The sequence below is a fragment of the Phaethon lepturus genome, unplaced genomic scaffold, assembly GCF_000687285.1.
Source record: "Phaethon lepturus isolate BGI_N335 unplaced genomic scaffold, ASM68728v1 scaffold8075, whole genome shotgun sequence".
Lineage (NCBI taxonomy): Eukaryota > Metazoa > Chordata > Aves > Phaethontiformes > Phaethontidae > Phaethon > Phaethon lepturus.
This window is the reverse complement of record NW_010538352.1, coordinates 103980-127598: the sequence shown is the minus strand read 5'-3', so window position 1 is coordinate 127598 and position 23619 is coordinate 103980. Positions and strand designations below refer to the sequence as shown.

Here is a 23619-nt window from a genome sequence, read left to right as displayed (position 1 = left end):
GTATAAAGCTGGACTGGGAGCAAACACTTCTAAAATTCTACTACAATCGTGTATTAAATTATAGGTTTCATTTACGGCCCTTGCTAAGATTCCTAGTTACTAAAGAAAATATGAATATTGAAAGTCATTACCTGGTTGTCAGAAAGCCACAAAGCTGCAAGTTCTTTAAGTTTAGTAAAAGTGAATGGTAAATTCTTCAGTCTGTAAATGATAATATTGGAACAACATGAATCCTTCATTTTCACAAGTTTCTTTGAAAGATTTGTATGTAGCATGTTTACCTTGATCATACTGAAATTGATATGATTTCATATCTTTATTTTCTCTCACTTTTTACTAAAATACAATATTTTATTAAGGGCATTCCACATTAAGAGTGACACGTGGAATCAAAAAATACTGACATCATACTCTGAAGGTACTAAGGAGATACAGATATTTTGCCGTGGCTATAATGTAACCAAAGTTACAGCTTGTAACACAGAAAACAGAAAAATCTTGGTCCCAGGGAGACTTATAGAAAAGACCTAACAGTTTTCAGTGTAGCTAACAGAAATCCTTTTATTTGGAACAGAAATACTCTAAGATTATTGAAAATTCATTTTTGCAGAAATGTTAGGAAAAATGTTAAAATAATAATGTAAGTATTCATAGTGAACCTAAAATTAAAATGAAAAGAGTAAAAAAATTAGTATTTTAATTATACATGTAAACACATTTCCTAAAAGTGATCTGAATGTGGGAGTGGGGAAATGATGACTAGATACTTGTGGAAACTTCATTCATGTTTTTCCCACTAATTCTGAAAATATTATTTTTACTTTTCAGTCTGTACAAACACGAGAGGGCTGTCCTAACCACAGACTGATATGCTCCCATCTTTGCGTTACAGAAAGTTAAAGAGCTGGAGGACTGTAGGAAGAAAGGGACCAACCAAAGCACCGTCTACAAAGACAAAAGCTAAATGTGATTTAAGAAAAAGAAAAGAGGAAAAGCCCTTTTCTGACAGAGTCAGACAGTCCCATCCTGTGGAAAGATACGTTCACTCACACCTCAGGTAAGACCGGCAATCCACTGTCTGGTACTCCACCTGCATGGCATCATCAGGAGAATCCTTTGCCCCTCTACCAGCAAATAACCAGCAATATTCCTATGGTCTTCTTCATAGTAAAAATCTATCTGTATTTCTGGGAGATAAGCACCTCACAAGCTTTTGCACCACTGCCTCTATGCAGCGCTTTGAATCGGTGTAGCCATTATGGAATTACTTTAGCTGTATTTTTGCCACAAAGTCATTACCATTAAAAATTGTGTTACTTCAGAAAGCAGCGTGTACTTACTGCAAGTAACGCATTTTACAGATTTTAGTAAGAATACCTTATACTAAAAATGACTTATCTATGCAATGTATACACATTCATACTGTGCTACAACATAATCTCCAATCAAATGCCTGTATAGATTAGAGTGGTTTTACATGTGTGGGCATGCTTAAACCCAGAATGAATGCCATAAGAAAGTAGGAATGCCTAAACTATCTTAAATTTAGTTTTCATTCCTGTCTTACCACAAAATGAATACCGCAGTGCGAAATAGTGTGACATTCTTTAAAAATTAAGGTTACAAGTTTAAGCTTTAATAGTTAACGTAAGCATTCTTAAATACTGTTTATCCAGATGTTTTATTCAGAGCTTTTTTTTCTGTACAAAAAGAGAAGAACTTTTGCTTTTTAGGCGATACCTTTATTTCTTTACACTTTAGGATTCAGTACGTGTAACGTAAGTTTTAAAACCATACAGAAACCTTTGTCTGCAGAAGGTTACTGGTGATGTTTCCAATGCACTCAAGTTGAGAAGTGTGCATCAAAGGGAGAAGCAAGACTGGTAAGCATGCTTCAGAAATTATGTGTGGCAAGGGGATTTCCAAGCAGGTTTTCCACTTCCATATTCAAACACTCAAGTTGAGAAGTGTGCATCAAAGGGAGAAGCAAGACTGGTAAGCATGCTTCAGAAATTATGAGTGGCAAGATTTCCAAGCTGGTTTTCCATTTCCATATTCAAACAAAACACAGAATTCTTTACTTTTAATTCTTCTTTGCCAATAAGCCTGGAGATCTGTTTTTAAACGTCTGAAAAGGTCTGATTTTAAGATGTTTCAAAAGAAAAAATCTCGAATTAGAGATCAAAGAACGGAGGCACCCAAAATCATTACTGTTTTTTGAAAATTTTTAACCAAGATAAGCCTCAGCCTCTTTTTCTAACTGCAATTTGTTTTTGCCAAGTTTAAGACTGCTTTTTAAATTGTGTATTGTAGGAATATTTCTCTTTCATCTGTACTAACAATGCATAAGCAAACACGCTCACTTTCATGAACAACTGAATTACGCTATTTTGCACTACACCCACTTTCAGAACAAGGCCCATGGTAATTGTCACTTACATTATAGTAGTTTAACCATGAAAGGTAAATACATAAAGGTTTTTCTAGCTTCGTCAGTCAAATTAAGGGTATACTACAGCTACAAAGGATCTCAAATGTATGGATGTAGGTTGATTACTTTCTACATACTATAGGCCAGATCCTATTTGATATAAATCAGCATAACTCTGCTGATTTCAAAGAACTAACTCACATCATCCTCAGTAAAGGATGGGGCCTCCTCTGAAGAGAAAACTGTTTATCAGTAATTGAAAAAAGTGATTAACCTGCACTGCTTCCATTGATCTAATACATGACTGCAATCAGATATCAATACAAAGAAATGTAAAGTTTATGGCTGTGCTATTCAACAGAGAGCTTTTCTTTTAAGCTTAAATGCTGAAACTTCTCACTAGACAATCTGGAAAATTACATATGTAATTGTTATTATAAACCTAGGGGAAAATAATTCACAATACTAGATGAAACTTTAATTGGTGCACAGATAGCTAATTAAGAAGGTGGCCAAATTAAATTAACTTACAATTCAAAGGCAAATATGCTGTACCGAAAATGACTTATTCTTACTATGGATGGTATTTGACTCAGCCAGAATAAATAACCTCTGTGTGAGGCCATTTCCCTACTGGAAGGTGCTGTTTGCCATTGGTAAATGTGAAAGTTTAGGAGTTATTGATAAAAATACTTCTTTTAAGGTAAATCCTGAAGCACCAACTGATTTTTCAGGAAAACAACTATCCACATAGTTCACATATCCAACATAGTTCCAATAGTTTGGAAAAGCATGAAATGCATATGGCCTTTTTACATAGTGTTTAATTTTCACATAGAAAATGTTCTCTTATGAGAAAAAAGGAAAAAATTTCCCCTAAGTTCCTCACATGAATAAAAACGAATTAAACCAAAAGTAGCACACTTCTTGAAATGACACCCCTAAACATTAAACCATTGCCACATGCAGTGTGTTACGCCATTCTGGAATGAGGAGTTTAGAGTAATTCCTCCCATTATTAATGCCAGATTACATCTTTTGCACAATTTTTTAACTTCTTAAGGGCTAAATACTAATAAATGACTAATGAGTATTATTATTCATGGAACACAAGAAAAGCAAAGAAAATATCATTGATACTGTTTAAATATAAAAAATATTAAATGTTGAGTATTTGAGGGGGCTTATGAGGTGAAGGTGGTCTTCACTTTTATTGTAAGCCTACTGACAGACAGAATTTAAACTTTTCTTTCTTGATAATAATTGTTTTTCTCATAGTTTTGTAAAATAACCCACTACTTACTTGTCTGAGGTACTAACTTTTGTTTTTGTTATGCCCTAAGTAAGCAATCTCAGAGTATGGGAAGAGTTTCCACTGATTATTAGTTTGAGTAAGACATACATAAGGGAATACTTTCTAGATTCATCAATGCAAATTCTTATACTTCGATGACATTAAGAAAGAATTTTCAAATAACCCAAACATGAAAAATTAATGTCAAAACATGTTGAAAGTTAATAATAACAAGTAGCATTTCCAGTCAGTTGGTCAGGCCCAGAGAGAGTTGCTATTTGTGACAGTTCTCCAAGGTGACTCTCAGCAAATTGATAATAATACAGTTTTTGGAGTGTGAAAGTTTAAAAGAACACGAGTCATATTAACCCATCAACATACTGTTCACAAAACCACTTGTGGATATACATGGCCAGAAGTTCCTCTTTGGCAATGAGGAATACTGTACAATTGAACACGAGTCATATTAACCCATCAACATACTGTTCACAAAACCACTTGTGGATATACATGGCCAGAAGTAATTACCTCTTTGGCAATGAGGAATACTGTATAATTAATTAACTAAACAGAAAAAGAAAAGGTACACCAGGGAACAGTCTCCTTTTTTTTAATGGATCATGTAGTCTTAGGACTTTTTTTCATCTAACTTCTGTGGGTGAGATTCAGAGCAGTAATTGAGTTCTGACCCCAGGACAGAAGCAGAAGCAGTGCAAATACAAAAAGGTGATGATTCTTTCAGCTCTTCTTTAAGAACAATCTAAAACTAAAAGAAAGGTTACTTACCAGTAACCGATGCTCTTTGAGAAGTGTAGCCCAAATGTACATTCTAACAATTCTACCTCTCAATCACAGGACTCATACCTGGAAGGACTCTGAGGAGAGAGGAGAAGCAGATGGAAGACAAACGTATATGTGGACTACACATTGTGAAGAACACCGGTTACTGGTAAGACATCTTTTTTTCTTTGAATGAATCCCATGTGCACTCTTAACAGTGACTGAATCCAAGCAGCTACACCCAGTGACTCATTATGTGGTGGAGGTCTCGATATCTTTCATGCAAGTAGTTAACTGCACAACTACTTTATCAAATGCTGCACTGTTTCTTGAAGCACTGGAGACAGAGTTATGCCTGGCAAAGGGAAGGATGACTCTCCAGGTAGCTGCATTGCAAGTATCTGGCATCAAAACTTTCCTGACTGCAGAGGGTGAAGCCACCTAAGCTCTGGCCAGATGCACATTAGCCCTCATTAGACGCCACCTTTGCAATCTGATAGCAAGTCAGGATTCAACCCATCATTGTCTTTTATTGTGTAGAGACAACCGAATACTGCATTTCCCAGGGATGAAGAGCCTGCAACAGGATTGGACCTGTAAAGATAAAAGGAGAGAGGACTCCCAACTATGGAGATGAGAAGTATATAGTCTTAGAGTGTATGGCATGGGAGAGAAAAACTGGAGTCTGATTCCCTGGTTAAAACAGAATTCTAACATGAGTATTTGAAGAAAGTCCTGGAACTAAAACAGTTTGCAGTCAATTAAGATCAGCAAGGTCCATCTTATGTAGGTTCTTATCTTACGATGAGGGCCTTCAGAAGACATGGAACAAGAGCGAAAGCCTGTAGTAGCTGAAACCATAGTATTAAAAATGCACTGGGGGGTGACTTCAAACACTGACCCACCTTTGAGCAAAATGTGTCAACTCACAAAATTTGAGATTCCTGTTAGCCTGAGTGGCAAAGAGGTCTATGTGAGGTTTGCCTCCTTCCTGAAAGACATCCAATCAGGATTTTAGACCAAATCTCCCAAAATGTTTCTGACTTTCATACCTAGACAACCTCCAGATAATGCAAAGGAGGGAGAGGTCCTTTTTTCCTCTTTACATGTTACATCACAGTTGTCCACCACTCCATGTGTGTGTGACCATTCAGAGAGCACACTGCAAATTTTCCAAGCACTCTGGCAAGGCAAGTTCAAAGCCACCAATACCCCTGTACTCTACATGCCTTGAGCCAGAGTGCACGCCCCATGCCATGAGGAACATGTCCAGAATGAACGTTTTTGGTGGCAGAAGGGCATCTCAGTAGACACTTGAGTAGCCCAGCTATTAGCAGAGAAAGTCACTGGGAAAAAGGCAATGACGTAAAAGGCTAATGGATACACAAGTGCACACTGGAGGTGAAATTCGACATCTGACAAAGTAGAGCAAGATGACCCTGAGGTATCATTCACTGGGCTAAACCTGCAGTGGACAGATCCCCAATGGAAGGCTGTGTTCCCTTTGTAAAGCTATACATCCATGATAATCGGCAGGGATTGACAGTCATGGTGACAGGGTTTCTTCCCTCTACAAGGAAAAGAACATGCAAAAATGCATGAGCAACACAACACCTGCCGGAACGGACATGAAATCCTCGGTGGTGTCAAGAGGAAAAAGTCATAAAGGACTGGCCAGATAAATTCTGAAAGAATATGTGATCATATGCACAGTCCATCCCCATTTGTTACACAGTACAGGGAGTAACAGCTGTTCTTCAGATCTGTGCAAAGGTTGGGGCTTTTATGCCAAAAAGGCTGCATCAGCAGCGTGTGGTGTGAATGGGTCTGCCTTAGCAGCCCACAGAGATCAGGGCTCAGCAGGTCTTGCAACAGGCTGACAGTGAAAAGGTTGACCCACATCCCAGGACTCTGTCACCATGGGGTGAAGCACGTGCACTGACCCCTTGCCTCTAGAATTGTCTTTTTGCTCTGCTTGCATGTCTGTGTCTCTTCTTCCAATGGCTCGAAGGGGTATCCAGGAAAAGAGCTGATGTGCTCTACCTTCTCTGTCATATCTGAAGCAGGAAGAGTAGAGGGGCAAAACTGTTGCAGTAACTTGGAAAGGTTCCTACCAACAAGCAGAGCCCAAGTACACTCCTTATTAGCATGTACATGTGGACTCATTCAAAGAAAGAATGGATATTGCCTTGATGTTAATATGAATGCACAAATGGGAAAACAGAAAAGTAAGAAAACCATTAAAAATCCAACATTAAGATGGTATCTGAACTTTGTCTAAAGTCTTTGGTGCCAAAACATTGAAACTTTTTAGTTTCATTAAGGTGGAAAGTTCCATAACAAAAGTATTATCACAATGTCTCAGCAGGGCAACATTTAACCTCAGATGGAATTGATATCAAGAAAGGAGGAAAAAATTGCTTCCCAAAACCCTCCAAGAAAAGTACAATTGAGACAATTCAACCAGGTTTAAAGGTTGAAGGTCTATGGTGTGAGACAGTTCCTATCTCTCCTAGTCTAGACTGTGCTCTCCCACTAGTTCTACAACGCTTACAACTTGCTGTATGGTTTTTCAGGCTGACTTGAGAGAACAGCTTCCCACTCCAATAGGCAAAGCTCCTGTTCTCCTGCCCTCCTCACACCTCTTTGGTGCACAGCCACTGTTTACCTTTAGCTGGCTTTGGTGTTTGCCAGACTCCACGGTGAGCAAATGGACTGTGAGAAGTGTCATAAAATGAACACCACAAGAACAATAGCTGCTTCCATTTTCAGTGAGCGACACCAACTCGGTGCCCTGCGCAGTGAGCCCTGAGCAAGCATAGGGGCAGATGCAAGGCTACCAGCCAGCAACAAAGGGGGAGTGGGAAGGACAGCAGCTGACACATCCCACCCCAAGGAACATGACGTCATTGGGATGCTGGTTCCGTAACTACCTTCCTCCACGATGGAAATCCCAAACCTCTCTCATACGTGGGCAGCTGGGGAAAAAGGAAGGTGGGGCAGGACTGCTGTTTTGGTGGCATCCAGCCGTCAGGTCAGCTTGGTTGAGAATCCTTGCCTGCTCTTACCACCACCACTGCCTCCTCTCAGCAGTGAGCCACCTGCTCCTTCCCTCTCTGACCCCAGCAATAGCACTCATAATCAGTAATTACTCATGATGTCATGTGCCTGAAATCAGCAGCCGACTTGGCAGAAAAGTAACTAACTTGGCCAAAAAAGGGGGAAAAACCAAAAGGACTAGTTTTCTGCTTCCTCAGTGCAACCTCATGGCACAATTACAGGTTTGAAAAGGGGGCAGAGTGAGCCAGCTCAGGTTGGTTTCATGTGCCAGGGAAGGCACCCTGCCGTTGCAGCTCCCTGGACTCCCAAGAGGCCCCGAACCAGCGCTGGCCTGTTGCCTCCCCACTCCTGTGCCCACTGTGTGCCTCCTCCTGTGCGCTGTGCAGCAACAAGGTGGAGCAGCCACTGGAAACGGCCATCTGAAAATTCACCATATTTCTGACAGGCTGCTTTCACCTATATACACCTATGCATTCAAGATCCCCAGATGCCTGGACAAATCACGCTAGGACAGGACAGGGTATATGGATGCAGGAACAGTGAAGGGAAGCTGGACTGTCATTGCTGGCAAGAATGCCAGCCTGAGGGAGTCTAAAATGTTGCCTGAAATACAGTTTCAGACTCTAGCTGTACAGATAAAAGCACAAACAAAGACTGCTGTGGTGACATCCTCATGGGAGAGTACTCCCTGTCCCTGGGAAAGCACTGGAATCTGAAACCCAAAATCAAGATTTGATCCTGGGACTTGGACAGTTTCAACACAAACTAGAGTTAAGTTTAACTTTACGTCCTGGTCCATACATAAGGTATTTTATCATACACAACTGCAACGTGGAAAATCATCTAACAGAATTAAGCACATAATTTTAAACAAATACATTACACGGATTTCTACATTACTTCATTTGATATTTTATGGTCAACTAATTTCAACAATGAAAGTGCTGACAGTAAATTAGACACAGCTGTGGAAAGTCCTTCCCCTAATTTTTACTGAATATGGATGATAATTACTGGAAACAAAATGGTATTCACATGCCATTTGTTACACGACTGAGCAAACTTGTATTAAACATACACATGTATAAATTTCAAGGAAAAGTCTTTTCTGATCCTAATGGCAACATGGGATAAGTATCAAGAAAGGCTCATTTTAAGCATTCTGTTTCTCAGAGGAACAGTCATGTGCATAAGAACAGAAGAATCTCTTCCTTTGACAAAACCTTTGCTCTGCTGAAGAAAATAGAAAATTTTCTTTTGATTTCAGTGGAGTCAGATAACATGCTAGTGTGCTTGCATTTAACAGTTTCCTATATAATCAGCTTGTCACAATTTTGTAATCATTAAATATTAAAAAGTTATATACAGTTTTATAGACAAATATCACACTTTCAGATGGAAACAGCAGGAGATAAAAGAAGTAAACAGGTTTTAATCTATGAAAACACAGAGACCCAGATCTTGGCCCCATTCAAGTTTTTCTTTGGATGTCAGTGGAATTAAGACCAAACCATATAGATTAAAAAAAAAAAAAACCAAACCAGGATTTTTTCCTTATAGTTTAAATGAAGTAATTCTAAATTGAATTTTTATATTTTTAAAATGTATTTCATATAAATTTATTTTTAGAAACAACTAAAATAGTAGTTTAAATTTGTCAAAAAATAAATTCTTACAATGGGTTAGTAAAATTATGTGAACTGTACCTGTTATCGCTCAGATTTAACACTCTCAGCTTCTGCATCTGACCAATTTCATCCGGAAGAAACTCTAGCTTGTTAGAGCGCAGAGACATCACTGTTACGTTTTTACAGCTTCCAATCTGTAGGAATGAAAAGAACAAATGGATTTGTTAATTATCCATATCCAAAGAACAGTTAGGATGCCTACCTTGGTAAAATTTATTATCACTAACTTTTCATGTTGGGAGGTGGCCAAATTGTGTTTTTCTATAACCAAGAAAAAGCAGAAAATACAGAATCTGTAGTCACAAAATAACACCCTCCCTTTGTCAGTAACATCAGGGAAATGCCTAGGGCTACTTCCGCTACTCCGAGTGACACTCTCACCTTTACATGAATTTACTAATTTACCAGTTTTACTATTTTACTATTGAGAATGTAAGAAAGATTTGGTCTTCCACTGCATGCAGAAGGAACTGGCTTAGCAGCTATTTTGTCTGAGCAGGGATGAAATCTTGGGCCTACCACAAACCATTTCAACCTGTAATTTAAAAAAAGAATCAGCTTCTCACTTCTCTGGGCAGTTCAGGAAGGAAATTCTCATCCACAGCCAATGTCCTCAGGTTATGAAGGTATCCGATGGTAGAAGGTAAGGACTCCAACTCATTACAGCTGCAGTCAAATTCTTCTAATAAAGATAAACTGAAATTGTAAACAAACTTGTTAGATGCTATACAAGGACTAGGTAACAAAACCTAACAATCTAAAACCTTTGAATGTTTTAAAGCATCACACTACTACTGGCATCATACCCTGAAAGAGGGATCCTTTATTGCAGATTTCCCCAGGAGAAGTCTATAATAATATGATTTTAGGAACTATTAGGGACACTGTTAATCTTATCCAGTAGGCAGTTTAAGAAAGACCACTTAGTTTCCCCACATTATCATTCTTCCTTTTTGTAGTGAGGAAGTATTCCAAGTACTTCAGATAGACAGTGATCAGGGCAATTTATACTAAGCTGAAGAATCAAACCAAAAAGTTTATAATCTTAACATACAAAGACAGACAACAGGTAAAGAAATACTGCTGGTGAGAGCAAAGGAAAGGGAAGCAGAAGTTGCCTCCAGTGTACATTCCAACCGATGCACTTGACATCATTTCTAATACAGATCAGTAGGTGAAAAAAGATGAACTCGGATCCAAACTCAGGTAAGTAATCTCAGCCTGTTGCAGTCAGACATGGTTTTTGTAAAAGCGCTTATCTCTTACATGTTGAGAAAGCTGGCTAAAAAGTGATCTTGAAAGGGTATCTGCATGGCAAGGACCGAAACAAAGCAGACCAAAGTAAAGTAGTCTTCTGACACTCAAGTTCTCTCTCTAAAAAAAATGAAACCATCTCCATTTCTGTCTTGTATCCATTTTCCTAGATCATTGTATTCTGTCAAATCATGAAAAGAAAGAGACCTGACCTTTCCTTCATGTAATCACATTTCCAGGAAAGAGGATGAAATAGAGACAGCTGACAGAAACTCCCCTGTTGAACTGAAGTCCAGGTTAGCCACAGCCCACAGCACCAGAGAGCTGTACGTATAGAGAAAGCACAGCTTCCTAGGGCACAGAATTGGCAGTCAATATATTCCTGTATTTTAATACCCATGAAGAAGTTGTGAAATGAGTTGGAGGTTTTCTGCTGAGTCCTAAACCAAAAGCGACCACATCATAAAAGCCGCCACCTTCTCTGACAGCAGCTGGCACCTATGCAGAATGAAAGCCAAGGCAACGCCAAAAGAGCTGATCCAATGCAGAGCGCTGATAGCCAGCGCTCGAACCTCCCCTCCCACTGCTGCTCTGGTACGAAATGGTCCTCAGAGGCATTTTTTGGCTCTTCAGGACCCTGTCCTAGCCACTCACACAACCCTTGGGACTCTTGAGTGTTTGCTTTTCCCTGAAGGCAGCAGGTGCTACTAAGCAACACTTACTTTGGTGATTAAGAATCAACAATTTGACCTTTGCTAATGCAAGTAGCACTTACAAACAGGGATATGTATGTAATACATGTTATATACACAGACACATCAGAATATATACATATTACATCTATATTATGCATATACACATACCTATATAAAAATATTCTGAAGAAATATCTACTGAATTTCTTAAAAAAATTAGGCTGGATATACAAATTCTTGAAACGAATGTTGTACTGCACTACTCATTCAGCTCACAGTTTTAAAGTTTTGTGACCCATCACAAATGCCATTGTTCCCTGATTCTGCTGCCCCATTTTTGCTCCACATGTACTACGTTCTTCTCTCAAGTGCTTTAATTAATAGTAAGGTTAAATGGCAAGCAATTATTTCTTCCTCAGCATTTGTCATCTCCCTGTCCACTGATGAAGGGACTAGGCACCCAGAAGACTGACTGGGTTTTTTTCCAAATGTTTTGGTAGATCTGATAAAAAGTCTGCTTCTGCTACAAACCTTGCTCCTTAGTATTTATCTAAGTCACAGCTGGAGGACTGGACCTTCACTGCATGTCTAACTTTATTCCACTATCTCAATTTAAAAAAGGTCTTTCAGCCTCCAAATTTCATGAAACGTGAAAACAGAAAGAGCTATTCCTAACATGGAATTCTCAGAACTTTCCTCTAATTGCTGCATTTCAGTAGACTGAAAAGCCTGAGTCATACAGTGATTAGTGAAAGAGATGCATGGAATATATCCAAGAGCTCTGCCAGGTTGGGTTATAGCTTTTCTTTAATACAAGCTTTGTGTTCACCACAATTTATTTCAAACTAGATACAAAACAATCTCAGTAAAGGCAAAGTTCAGTCATGTTTACCTGCTGCGTACAGAATATGTGCTTGACAGAGTGAAGTCCAACTGGAAAGCTTGTTAAATTGCAAGATGCACACATGCTTCCTTTTACTGATGGTAACAGAACCATAAAAGCTTGAAAATAGATAAGCTAATTGAAAACTACTATGTTTCCAATGGCAATCAAAAAAATCTGATACTCTGAACTGTAACAGTGGAAGCTTCCCTGACAGTGAAGAATGACTTTATCAGGCAACAGAATTTTATTTGAAAGATATTGTCTGGCACTGACGTTCTCAGCTTCTTTCCTTAAAATGAAGATGGCCACAATAAAAACAACAAAGTCACAGTGAAACTATATTGTGTCTCTCTAACTACCATGGTTAACAAAATATGCACTTCAGAAAGTGATTTTTCAGTCACCGTGGATTGTGCATGAAGGAAAGTTGACAACAACTGCTATAATTCTGACAACGCTAATTTAGCTAAAATATCATTAACCTTACTGTCTCCTTAGGCTAAATTCAGATCATTCTTGATAGGTTTAAAGAAAGGCAAAAATCAGATATGCACCTGCAGTTCAGTTTGGCACCCATCAAAATGAGGCAGTTCAGAGTACATGTCCTAAGGCAGATGAGGAGTATTTTTAGACAGATCAGTAGAGAGGGATTCATGGAGAATGAAGACTGCCATGAATGAAAGAATAGTTCCAACCCATCTCAGCCCCATTTCATACAGTCACAGCCCTTTTCTCCCAACAGCCACGGCACCCAGAAAACTGCCAAAATAGCCTAAATCCTAAGAGTTAGCTATACGCACTATTTGTCCAACATCAGGCAAAAGGAATTTTGCAGACCCAGGAATACGAGTTTACACTTTCCTTTGCAACACATGGTACTGTCAGACTAGACACTCGCACGAAACGCTCATCTAACACAATACACTGGCTCTTGAGCTACTGCGCCATTACCTATGTACGGGTCACGACTTCCCCTTGTGACACCTTCCTACCCACAAAGTGGGAGCCGCACTCACTCAGGTCCTACAGATACAACCTCCAGTCTTTGGGTCCAGTTTGGTAAAGTACTTAATCAACGTGAATCCACTGATTTTATGTGGAATTTTTTATTAAGTTGGGTCTACTGTGCATAGTATCTTGCAGGGTCAAACTCTAAATGCCACTTACAGGCTTGCCCTTTGAACAAGGCTGCCAAAAATGCGGGTGGCTGCTCACTGTTAGCAACATTGACTCAGTGTTGAGGTGATCTATGTCTCATCACGAAATTGGTCCCTGGAGGGAGAGTTCCCTCCTCCACACTGCTAATCTTTGTGTGACAATAATACACTCTGCAGTGGGTACTACGACTATCATTTAGGAGAAAGAGACCCAGTAGGAAACTATCCAAATGGATGAGTCAGAGAAAGGAGGTTCATTTTGATGTGGGAGACACTGTCCTCATTTAAATGAGAGAAAGTACAACCAATCACTCAAGAACAATGTGATAATATTAGGTGATTAGCCTACTGCTCTGCATATACACCATCCAGACTAGCAATATTCATCTTTAAAAATATAATTCAGGCTCCATGACAAACAAGACTAAACAGATACTAGGTTAAAAAAAAGAGGGGGAAGGTTCCCCTTCAATTTGTACAATTCAATAAATAAGAAAGCACCTTCATGACAGGTTTTAAAAATTGACCCTCAAAATTGTTAAACATAACATCACACATTGTATTAACCTTTCTGCCGAGTGTCCAGTACAGCTTTGAGCCTTACAGGCTTTCACCGCCTATCAGAATTTATTGCTACACAATGTTTATAAGATTTCCCCTTTTGTGATTCGTATAACCAACTTCTAATACTCTCCATGAATATCACATAAATCTAACGATACTGCAAGAAGTACAGCATGGTAAGCCAAACCTGAGCTTTCAGTTGCTACAGTTGTAATAGTTCAGAAATTTTGAATTTTTTTCCTGACTGGCATACCAACAACTAAATTATTACTGCGATTACTACTACCAAATGGGTGCAGGAGTAGTAGAGCACTGGCTGTGCAGGTTAGAGATTATTTCTATTCTAGAGACCTCAATGTACTGTCACATTTGTGGACAAGTCTAAATGAAGACTTCTAGACTTTAATTTTGGAAGCCTCAGAACAGCTTAAGAAAACTATTTCAGTAGTTTGTTGAGCTACAACCTGCTGAAGAGAGAATGGGTTTTGGACTGAGAGCAAAGGCACAGAGTTTGAGTGCAACTCTGTTCAAGGATGCCCCGTTCCCAACGTTTAATGCCAACAGCACAGAATTGGTATAAATGGTATAGTCATGTGTTCAGTCACACAATCATTACTTAGGCCAAATTCTTCTTTCTTCTGCATGAATACTACTGCTGATGCAAGGAGGATGATGAAAACACTAGAGCTATAGCTGTAGCAGGCAGCTGGGGACCATGTATTCTGAAATTTTTTCCAAGTATCAGTTTATATAGCATTTCAGAATTAAAATATGTAGAGGAAGAGACATCCTGTGAAAACATCAATGTTAAAGATATGTGCTGCTAGAAAGGGATATGTGTAGTGTGAAACAATATAAAGAATCGCCTATTTCCATACTTGGAGTCAGACTTGCATCTGCCTTGAATTCTACCATAAATTGCAGATGTCATTTAGCAATAAGCTCAAGACACGCAGTAGTACAAGAAGAATTTTGCACAAGTGATCATGTAATATCTGACAAAATGACAGCTAAAGGGCATCATTAGTGCTTTTCATAATAAGATTACTTATATGGTACTTTCACATTTTGATGTATACACCTATGAAATTGTCATGACTTTTTCATTTATGCTACTTCAATATTTTAAAGAAATCTTCATACATATGAGGCTTACAGCCATTTTCTTTTCAGCATCAAGTACTGACTGTTGCTATGGAAACAGACGTATTCCCCCCAAATACTTACATTTCTTCTACTTTTGCTGCTCTAATCATCTAAACTGCAAGTGATTCATACAGAAAAACACCTTTGGCCTTTTTCTCGGAAAATGTGATACATTTCATCTTCTTACCACTTACACCTGCTTAAGTCCACAGAAGTAATAGTGTTGCTCCAAATTTAAATATTGTAAGCTGGGTGACAGGCACACAATTTAAAATTCTTTTATAATTCAGTACATCTTTGTCTTACTTTTTACTTTAAAAAAAAACACATTCTGCAACCAGAAGGGAAAACACATTTTACTTAATGTTGAAAATCATGAGACTTATACTCACTTTCCAATTGCATTTGGCAGAATTGTAAGCTGATTGTCATCTACTTTTAAAGTTGTAAGCCTTTTCAACAGCCCTACAAAACAGGTGAGGAAGAAGTAATAGAAAAATATTTCATATTAATCTTTCTTACTTTCTGTAATCCTTAAACAAACAATGATTTCTAACATTGAATAACTTTGATCTAGATTTTAGAAAACATCTGTGTACAGGAGAGTACACAGGCACATTCTTCTCTCATAGAAAATATTTTTCATCAAAATGAAGCACTGATTAAATGTTAAGCTGAACTGCAAGTACAATATTAAGTGTATTTCTGAAATATTGAAAAAAAGGGTTAAAAAAAAAAAGAATAGTACCTATCTGCATAGGAAGAGCAGTATTTCTACTTATCTAATAATGTTTCAATTGAATTCCATTCCTGTTGCCTTGATTAAAAGGTGCTCAGGTCATAATAAGACATTAGGTGAATTATCTAAAGTAAATGCTACATTTATAAAGCTTCACAGTATGTAGGTATAGACAGAAAACCAGCATCAGACTGAAAACCAGAATGAAACCTGAATGCATTTGTATATGCAGTTAATTCTTACCATTTACTATACATCTAAGTGTAAGCAGATGCATAACTGGGTAACATCTACCAAGAATGGAATGAAACTTCTGCTTTACCAGTGCGTAACAGCAGAAAACAATAAAAAAGTAAAGACAGAACAAATGGGAAAAATATGTCTTAGAGTGCTAGAAACAAAGCTTGAAAGAGATTTCCACCTTCTGCAAGTTATTAAAATTTCAAAATATGTTTTTTCCTTGAAAGATTCTGAATATATTGAAATAGCATTTTTTAAATGATTATTTGTAATTAATGCCTGCAATAATATGAATTAATCACTAATACAGAGAAAGATGTTAACTGAATATGCCATAACATGAAAGCTGAAGCAAATTAAAAGTGTATTTAAAAGGGATACTAGAAACACTACTCATTTCAATTGCAGAACATTTTTGTTGAAAACTTTTTCAGAATCCACATGATCCAAGAAACATCTAGGTTTCAACAAAATTTTCTTTTAAGAGGAAAAAATTCCACCAAAACAAATTCCAACAAGCTCTCATCTGGAAATGCAGCATTAAAATGACTCCTTTCGCTTTACTTCTGTTAAATCTATTACCATTCAGTAACAGGAATTTGGAAATGAGAATTTAATATATCTAATTGCAAGAATGTATAATTCAAAATGTAAACATGTATTCCTTTTGTACAGGAGCTAAATGCCCTCTAAAAATCAATCTGCATATGTGTATCAGAAAACCACAAAAAGCAAAAATTCTAGTATTTATGGTGAGATGTAGAAGACCAAAATGGAAAACAGCTGTAAACGGCATCTAGTAACATTCACGTAGCACAGTATTCTTAGTTAGCAATACATTTTGGAGTTTTGACTGAGTTGATTTAAAATTGGGGAATTTAACACTTTCATGTTCAAAGGGACACACTTAGGAAAGTGAAAAAGATGATGATAAAGATGTCCCTGCTCATTGCAGGGGGGTTGGACTAGGTCAACCAACCTTTAAAGGTCCCTTCCAACCCGAACTAGTCTATGATTCTGTGATTCTATGATGATATAGCAGGCTCATCAGCTGGAAGCAACAGAAGAGAGGAAAGACCTCAATGTTTCCCAAGAAAATATAATTCAAGACTGAAATTAATTACCCAGATGTATAGAGTGATATACCTACAACCACTTAGCTTCCAGAATTTCTATATATTCTGAATAATTCAGAAATTTTATGCATGCGATATAGTCAAAAAAGAAAATTAATAGTTTGAACTATGTCTTTGTTTAATGCTCTCATATGGAATTGCACTTCTGTAACTAAGAATTGCAATTTCCTTCAAGGGTTTAACATGGTTAACATAATCACCGTTACACTTACTTTCAAATTTAGATCAGATCACTTATACCTTTCTTTGCTTATTTTCTTTAAAATAGTGAATCAGAATAATCAATACCTTCTAATCATGGACTTTTTTCCTGACTTTACAAAATGGTCTTCATGGACTGCCCAGACACAGATACTTCAAAACCCTTTGGAATTTAATGGCAGATCTTGTTCCAGCTATTATAAAGTCTCATCATTACCAAAGAAAGATATAAATGAAATCCTCAAATGTAAAAGATTACAAGAAATTCTGAGCTTTTCTTACCTATGGAGTCTGGCAGTTGCTGCAACATATTGGATGACAACAGGAGATCTTCAAGTCCTTCACATCCTGATATGTCCAAATCAACAGTTTCTATCCTGTTTTTTGACACGTCCAGGTACACGAGCTGTTTTAACTTCCCTATAGACTTAATAGCACGTTACAAAGTGTTACTTGAACAGATACACACCGCATGCCAGTTTCTAAGTTTAATTAAAGACAAACAATAGTAATACAGGCTTATGTTCAGTTACCTCAGCATCCTTTTTACAAGAGTTATTTCACTGAAGCAGTACCAGAAGTGGTTGAACAGCCTTCCTGTTCAGACAACTGCAAAAGGAACTGTACCAAACTAAAGGACACATATCAAACTAATTAATGTGTTCCAGGTTCAGTAAATCTGCTAAAACTTTGAGTTCTCAGTCATACACCTGTATTATTTCTTCAGTTGGACACAGATCCAAGGGACATTTACTCACAATTCGCATCTACTCATAATGGCAGTCCTTAAGGTCCCTTTAGACATGCAGGTAAAGCTTTTCTGTGCCAAACTGATCCTCTGAATTTTATAACATCTCAAATTAGACTTTAGATACTCATAGTTCAATTATGAGTGCTTAACCCCAATCATACACTTTTATGATTACAGTATTTAACTGCAGCTGTAACATCAGTGAGCAACATGACAGGAATTCTTCCCTAATTTCTTGCAAAATCTACGTAGCATGTAGAATTTGAAGCCTGCAGAAGCAACCTGCTTCTTTATCCATTATCACAAGATGGTCATTTCATTCTAGATGTGAAACTTCACCATGCAAATCAACAAAAGAGACGCTGCTGTTTTCCTTAAACTAAAGCCTACAAGCGGAACAGCAAAGAGGTGCCGCTGCTGGGTCTAGGGTAAACGAGCCGGATCTATGTGCCAGTGGCAGAGCTACGACACAGACCGGAGGGTTACACAGTGGGATGCAACAAGGCAGCGCAACACCGGTACGGAGAGCTACCATGTGGTTGCAATACTGTGCATCCACAGAAATACTGTTTCAAACCAGATGAAAAAATGTTCATGGCCTATGAAGGAACTTCCTTCATAGATTTTGGGAAAGCCATGGGAATCACTTGTGAAGTCTATGATTTGCATAAAAGTTCATGGGAGTGGGTTTTTTAGTTATTTACATATACTTTTTGTGGTTATTTACTATACACATGAAAAAGGAAAATGCTTTCAGATAGCTTCACCCACAGGTACTTTCCAAACAATATGAATATAACTTGCTTTTCACCTCTTACCTTGCTGGGATGTGCTCTGTGTTTCTAAGGAGGCAGTTTCATGTTATCTTTAATCATACCTGTCGTGTTGTATAAAGGGAAAACCTCCCTTTCACCCCAGCCTTTGCCAATCTACTCATGTTAATAGTTGAACACAATCTTTGTTTCTAGCACAGACTACTTTTTTTAAAAATTGAATTATTAACATTGGAAACCTGGCAAATCTCTAAATCTTAAAATCAATTACCAGTTGGTATTTTCTTTCTATTTTTAAAAGTCAAAATTTAAAGCTAATATTAACTGGTTTAAACCCCTTGGTTTGGAGAAGGCTTTCATCATCTTGGATCTACTAGAATCAGATTCAGGAGACATGAATTATTCACTGTAAATAATTATGCTCCTTGGGATTCAGTTCCATGATCTACTGAACATCTTCAATTCTAAATACCCTCTCCAGGGATTATGAGTTTGGAACACATTTTAGCACTGGATATATTAAACAATTTCATTGTGAACAGAAAAGAGACAGAATAATCGTTAAAATGTTTGTGCCCACACTCTTGTATATCTGGTATTTCTTCTGTTCAGTTACACTGCAGCAACAATACTGCAATATTTCTGTTCTTGGCCTCCAGCTGGTTTCAGTATCAAGAACTGATTTCCACATCAGTTTTTCTTTCCACTAACAAAGCACTCAAAAAGTGGGTATTTGGACAGTGACTGAAAATGATCATTTTCTGTGCAAACAGCCTGCTTAACACAAAATAAAAAATGAATGTAATCTATTTTAAAGACAAAAAAGCATAATTGCTCAATGCAAAAAATTGAATACTGATTAATAAATGTTGAAAGCTGAAAGAGGAAGTACTTCTTCCAACACCTAGACATGTCTGTGCTAGATTTAGCTCTGTATTTTCCCTGCAGCAATGAAAAGCATTACTGTGTGAAACATATGATGAAATGCTAATGACGGGGATCCCTTTCTCCAATCATAATCAGTGTAGGTATTTTAGAGTGATAATCTCAAATATTTTATGGCCATAAAAATCTTCGAAAACCAAAATTCTAATGTGGGGTAGCAACAACTCAGAACAGCACTAATCTGTGACCATGACCCTAATGTATAGATTTTAAAATATTTTTTGTTGCATTTCTAAATGGAGTGCTTTCTAGCGGAATATATCTGTATTCCACTGCTTCAGAATTGCTTTTAGTATAGTTGAATCTATAACACACCATCTTCTACTTTTAAATTTACTTAGATTATTTAGTATTTCCTATTCCTTTTTTAAAACTCGCATATGTTTTTATAAAACTGATAGTTAATGCATGGTGACTGAGGAGACAATAGGAAATAATTTCTCCTCACAATGAAAACTACACAATGCTTAAATAGAACAGGCACATACCCATTTAGACACTATCATGTAATAACATTTAAAAAGCTTTCATATGAATGGCTACGCTGAGACTTTTATTTCTTGATAATAATTAATGACTATGTGAACAAGGAATATGTACCCATTCAAGAAAATGCACATGCATTTACCTACTGCAAGGAAAATACTTCACTATATCACACAATGATTTGATTACATAAAATAAATGTTCATACCCCAGGTAGCATTTGCAAAGAATTATTGTCCATCCACAATTCCTTTAGATTTTGTATTTGTTCAAGAACCTCAGGCTGAGGAAAAGAATATAGTATTATGGTCAGTTAAATAAATCAGTATATTTAGTTAAATATAAGTCAATATTCTCTTAAAAAAAAAATCCCTCTTCACTGACATGACATGAACAGTATGCTCCTTTCATTTAACACTGTTGCTCTTCTTCAAAACTTGTAAAATTTAAGAACCCTTTGGAAAAGAAATGAATACAAAGAAGAACTCCTTAGAAGTTCTTGTTCTAAACAGTCTGGCGTCAGTAAGCAGTTTATGAACAAGGCAAAAAGTAGAAGTGAGAACCGTGGAGCTTCAGAAACAATGCATTGAAAAGAAAGACCAAATCTTATCTTGCAGCACATGCTAAACTCTGCCGTTTGCATGATTTATGGTGTTAAAAATAGCTTAATGGAGGCATATTGCTGAACACTTCCCTGGATATACCACACTTATGTACGATTTAATGTCTGCAATTGTCATATTCAGTAGTTAAAATAGTATACAATGATCAAGCCTTAAAATCACAGTATTAAGCTTTAATCTAAGATGTTCTATTCTTTTCAATACTGTAGGATATTAGTGAACTGAAAAAGGCAACTCCCTACATAATTTCTCATTTGTTACAGCTGTGAAAATCAAGAATTATCAGGTCACAAATATTTCCATGTTTCAGCCTAAGCAGTATTTTTCTTTTTAATGAAACACTATTTTCACAAAACACTATCTTCACAGGTAAAATAAGGCTTTCAATTTGCCTTAGTTCTGTAAAGTTGTAGAGATTTTTTTCACAGTCTGCCAGAAACTGATATTAAATATTTCATTTTGGTTCTAACTAAATCATTCTAGCATTTTAAAGGTCTGTAGTACTATTTCACTGGAATTATTTCAACACAACTAGAAACAAATGTATCTGTGTGGCATCACAGGACCTGAAGAGAGACATCTAATTATCCCCTGTGATCTAAGGTCCTTGGTATGTTGTAATTCCCATAAGAAATATGATTTTCCAGTTGCCCAGGTCAGATGGTACATTATGGGAGAAGCTCCCAATGCATTACTGCATAAGAAAGAACCTGCTTATCTGGAGCGGTCAATCCCTCAGTTTTCCATGTTGTCACATAATGTGTTTCTATTAAAAATTGATTAGTCAATATTATGAAGATAATTTATTTTGCCTTGGCTAATTCTATTGAAATCTTGTTGTCCTTCAATGGTTAAAACCACTTCCAATTTCCAGGCTAAATTAATTAATGGTAATTTTGTATTATTTGTTCCTGTGATGATTAATGGTTCTTTATTCCTCCAGAGTGTTCACTGACTAAGGTATTACAGATAATCATAATTTCCCCTTGCAACTTTCATTTTCTTTTAAATTCCTCTCATTAGACAGATGCCCTTCTCAAAGGCAACAGCCTACTGCTATGTTGTACATATTACAGTTTGATTTGAAATTTCTTGAGTATGGATTATGGCATACCATAATTCAGATGAGATCTCAGTGATGTTTTGATAAGTGGTATTAAAAGCTTCTTATTTGTCTCTGATAGAAATGCTTCTGCTGATGCGTTTTTGGAGAGTATTTTCATTTTCCATGTAGATTGCCACAATTAGACTAGACTAGACTAGTTGGAAGGGACCTACAACCACCATCCAGTCCAACTGCCTGACCACTTTGGGGCTGACCCAAAACTTAAAAGATATTATCAAGGGCATTGTCCAAATGCCTTTTAAACAGTGACAGGCTTGGGGCATCGACCACCTCTCTAGGAAGCCTGTTCCAGGGTTTGACCACCCTCTCGGTAAAGAAATGTTTCCTAACATCAGATCTGAATTGAAGACCGACATTAATCTTTGGTAAAAGTATATTACATTTTATCTTCTTTCCTCTTCCTTTTCTCCCCATCTTTAACTATTTTCTTTCAAAATTTCTTCTAAAGCCTTGCTGCTGACCCCGGACTCCTAAAACTCTGGAAAGAACTACACCAGCCTTGCCCCTCCTTTCAGGCAGAGGTACTACAATTGATTTGTCCAGTGCTGTTTTTTGACACTTCAAAGATTGAGAGATTTCAAATCCTTGACCCATACCTTGTGATTTAATGCTCCAGTTTTCCCAGAGGCCTGTGACACAGATTACCTATTCCCTTCCTTGATTACATTAAGTCTCTTGAATACGGCCGCTATTTAGGAAGTGACAATTTCTATTTTAGGAACACATACCAATGTCCTTATTTGTATAGTCTTGTTTCCAGAAAACGAATGAACAGAATTACTTCACTTTTTTCTTAACCCCATGCCTGTATGAAGAGCAGTCTCCCAGTACAAAGGGAGGGACTTCAGTAGTCCAGGGATGGACTGTCAAAGAAATTCAGCTCTTCCACACCACCACAGTTCTAGGTAGTATTTTTCTCCAATATCAAGGAACCCAAATCAGATTTTCAGAATCCCTGAAAACAGCACCTTTCAGTCCTTTGTTCCAGGTCATCTTGATTTAAACTAGTACCACTTTTCCTATGACACTTCTGCAGATTCATTCTGTTCCCTTGTCTCTTGGCCCATTTTGCTTCTGGCACTTGATTCTAGTTCATACATTTTTGGACCAGCTTCCTGAAAAATGAGTCAACTCAGGAAGTTTGGTTCTATTAGCAGTATGGATAATGACTTCTGCTTTATCATTCTTAAGGGACACTATCCTACAATGCAAAAATGCAGAATGATGTCAAAGTCATTCTTCTAAAACATCTAAAACAGACTACAAAACCTACCAAAGCATATATATATTTCTTTTGATCAAAATTCCAAATACCACTTCTGAAAACTTTATTCTATTTATCTATGCAAAAAATTTCTTGTTTTAATCAAAAAACTGAGTTAAAACCATCTATTTTCTCCTACATAATAGTATAAAATTAGTAAACATTAACAGGGTTATAACTATAATGGTAGAAGACAGTGCACTGTCTATAAACCGGATGTAGACTCCTTGCTACAGCTTTCTACTACTCGATGACATTTCAAAATTTATTTAAAGAGAAATTATCTTAATTTTAATTAAAGCTACAGGAAAAAATCATCCTCATAAAATTGTAAGCCCTGATTCAGCAGCACTGTTTTTACAGATAGTTCTTCTATGACT

At 37.2% G+C, this 23619-nt stretch overlaps 1 protein-coding gene across 1 annotated transcript in view; it reads right to left on the bottom strand.

The window, feature by feature from the left end:
• LRRC7 (leucine rich repeat containing 7) overlaps window positions 1-23619 on the bottom strand; it is a 101287-nt gene that overhangs the window by 39319 nt on the left and 38349 nt on the right. Inside the window, exons 7-12 of the mRNA XM_010286768.1 lie at window positions 20435-20509; window positions 17554-17698; window positions 15348-15420; window positions 9820-9949; window positions 9272-9387; window positions 132-201 (exon numbers count right to left, since the gene is read on the bottom strand). Of these exons, the coding sequence (XP_010285070.1) occupies window positions 132-201; window positions 9272-9387; window positions 9820-9949; window positions 15348-15420; window positions 17554-17698; window positions 20435-20509 (609 nt within the window). The remainder of the gene's footprint in view (window positions 1-131; window positions 202-9271; window positions 9388-9819; window positions 9950-15347; window positions 15421-17553; window positions 17699-20434; window positions 20510-23619) is intronic.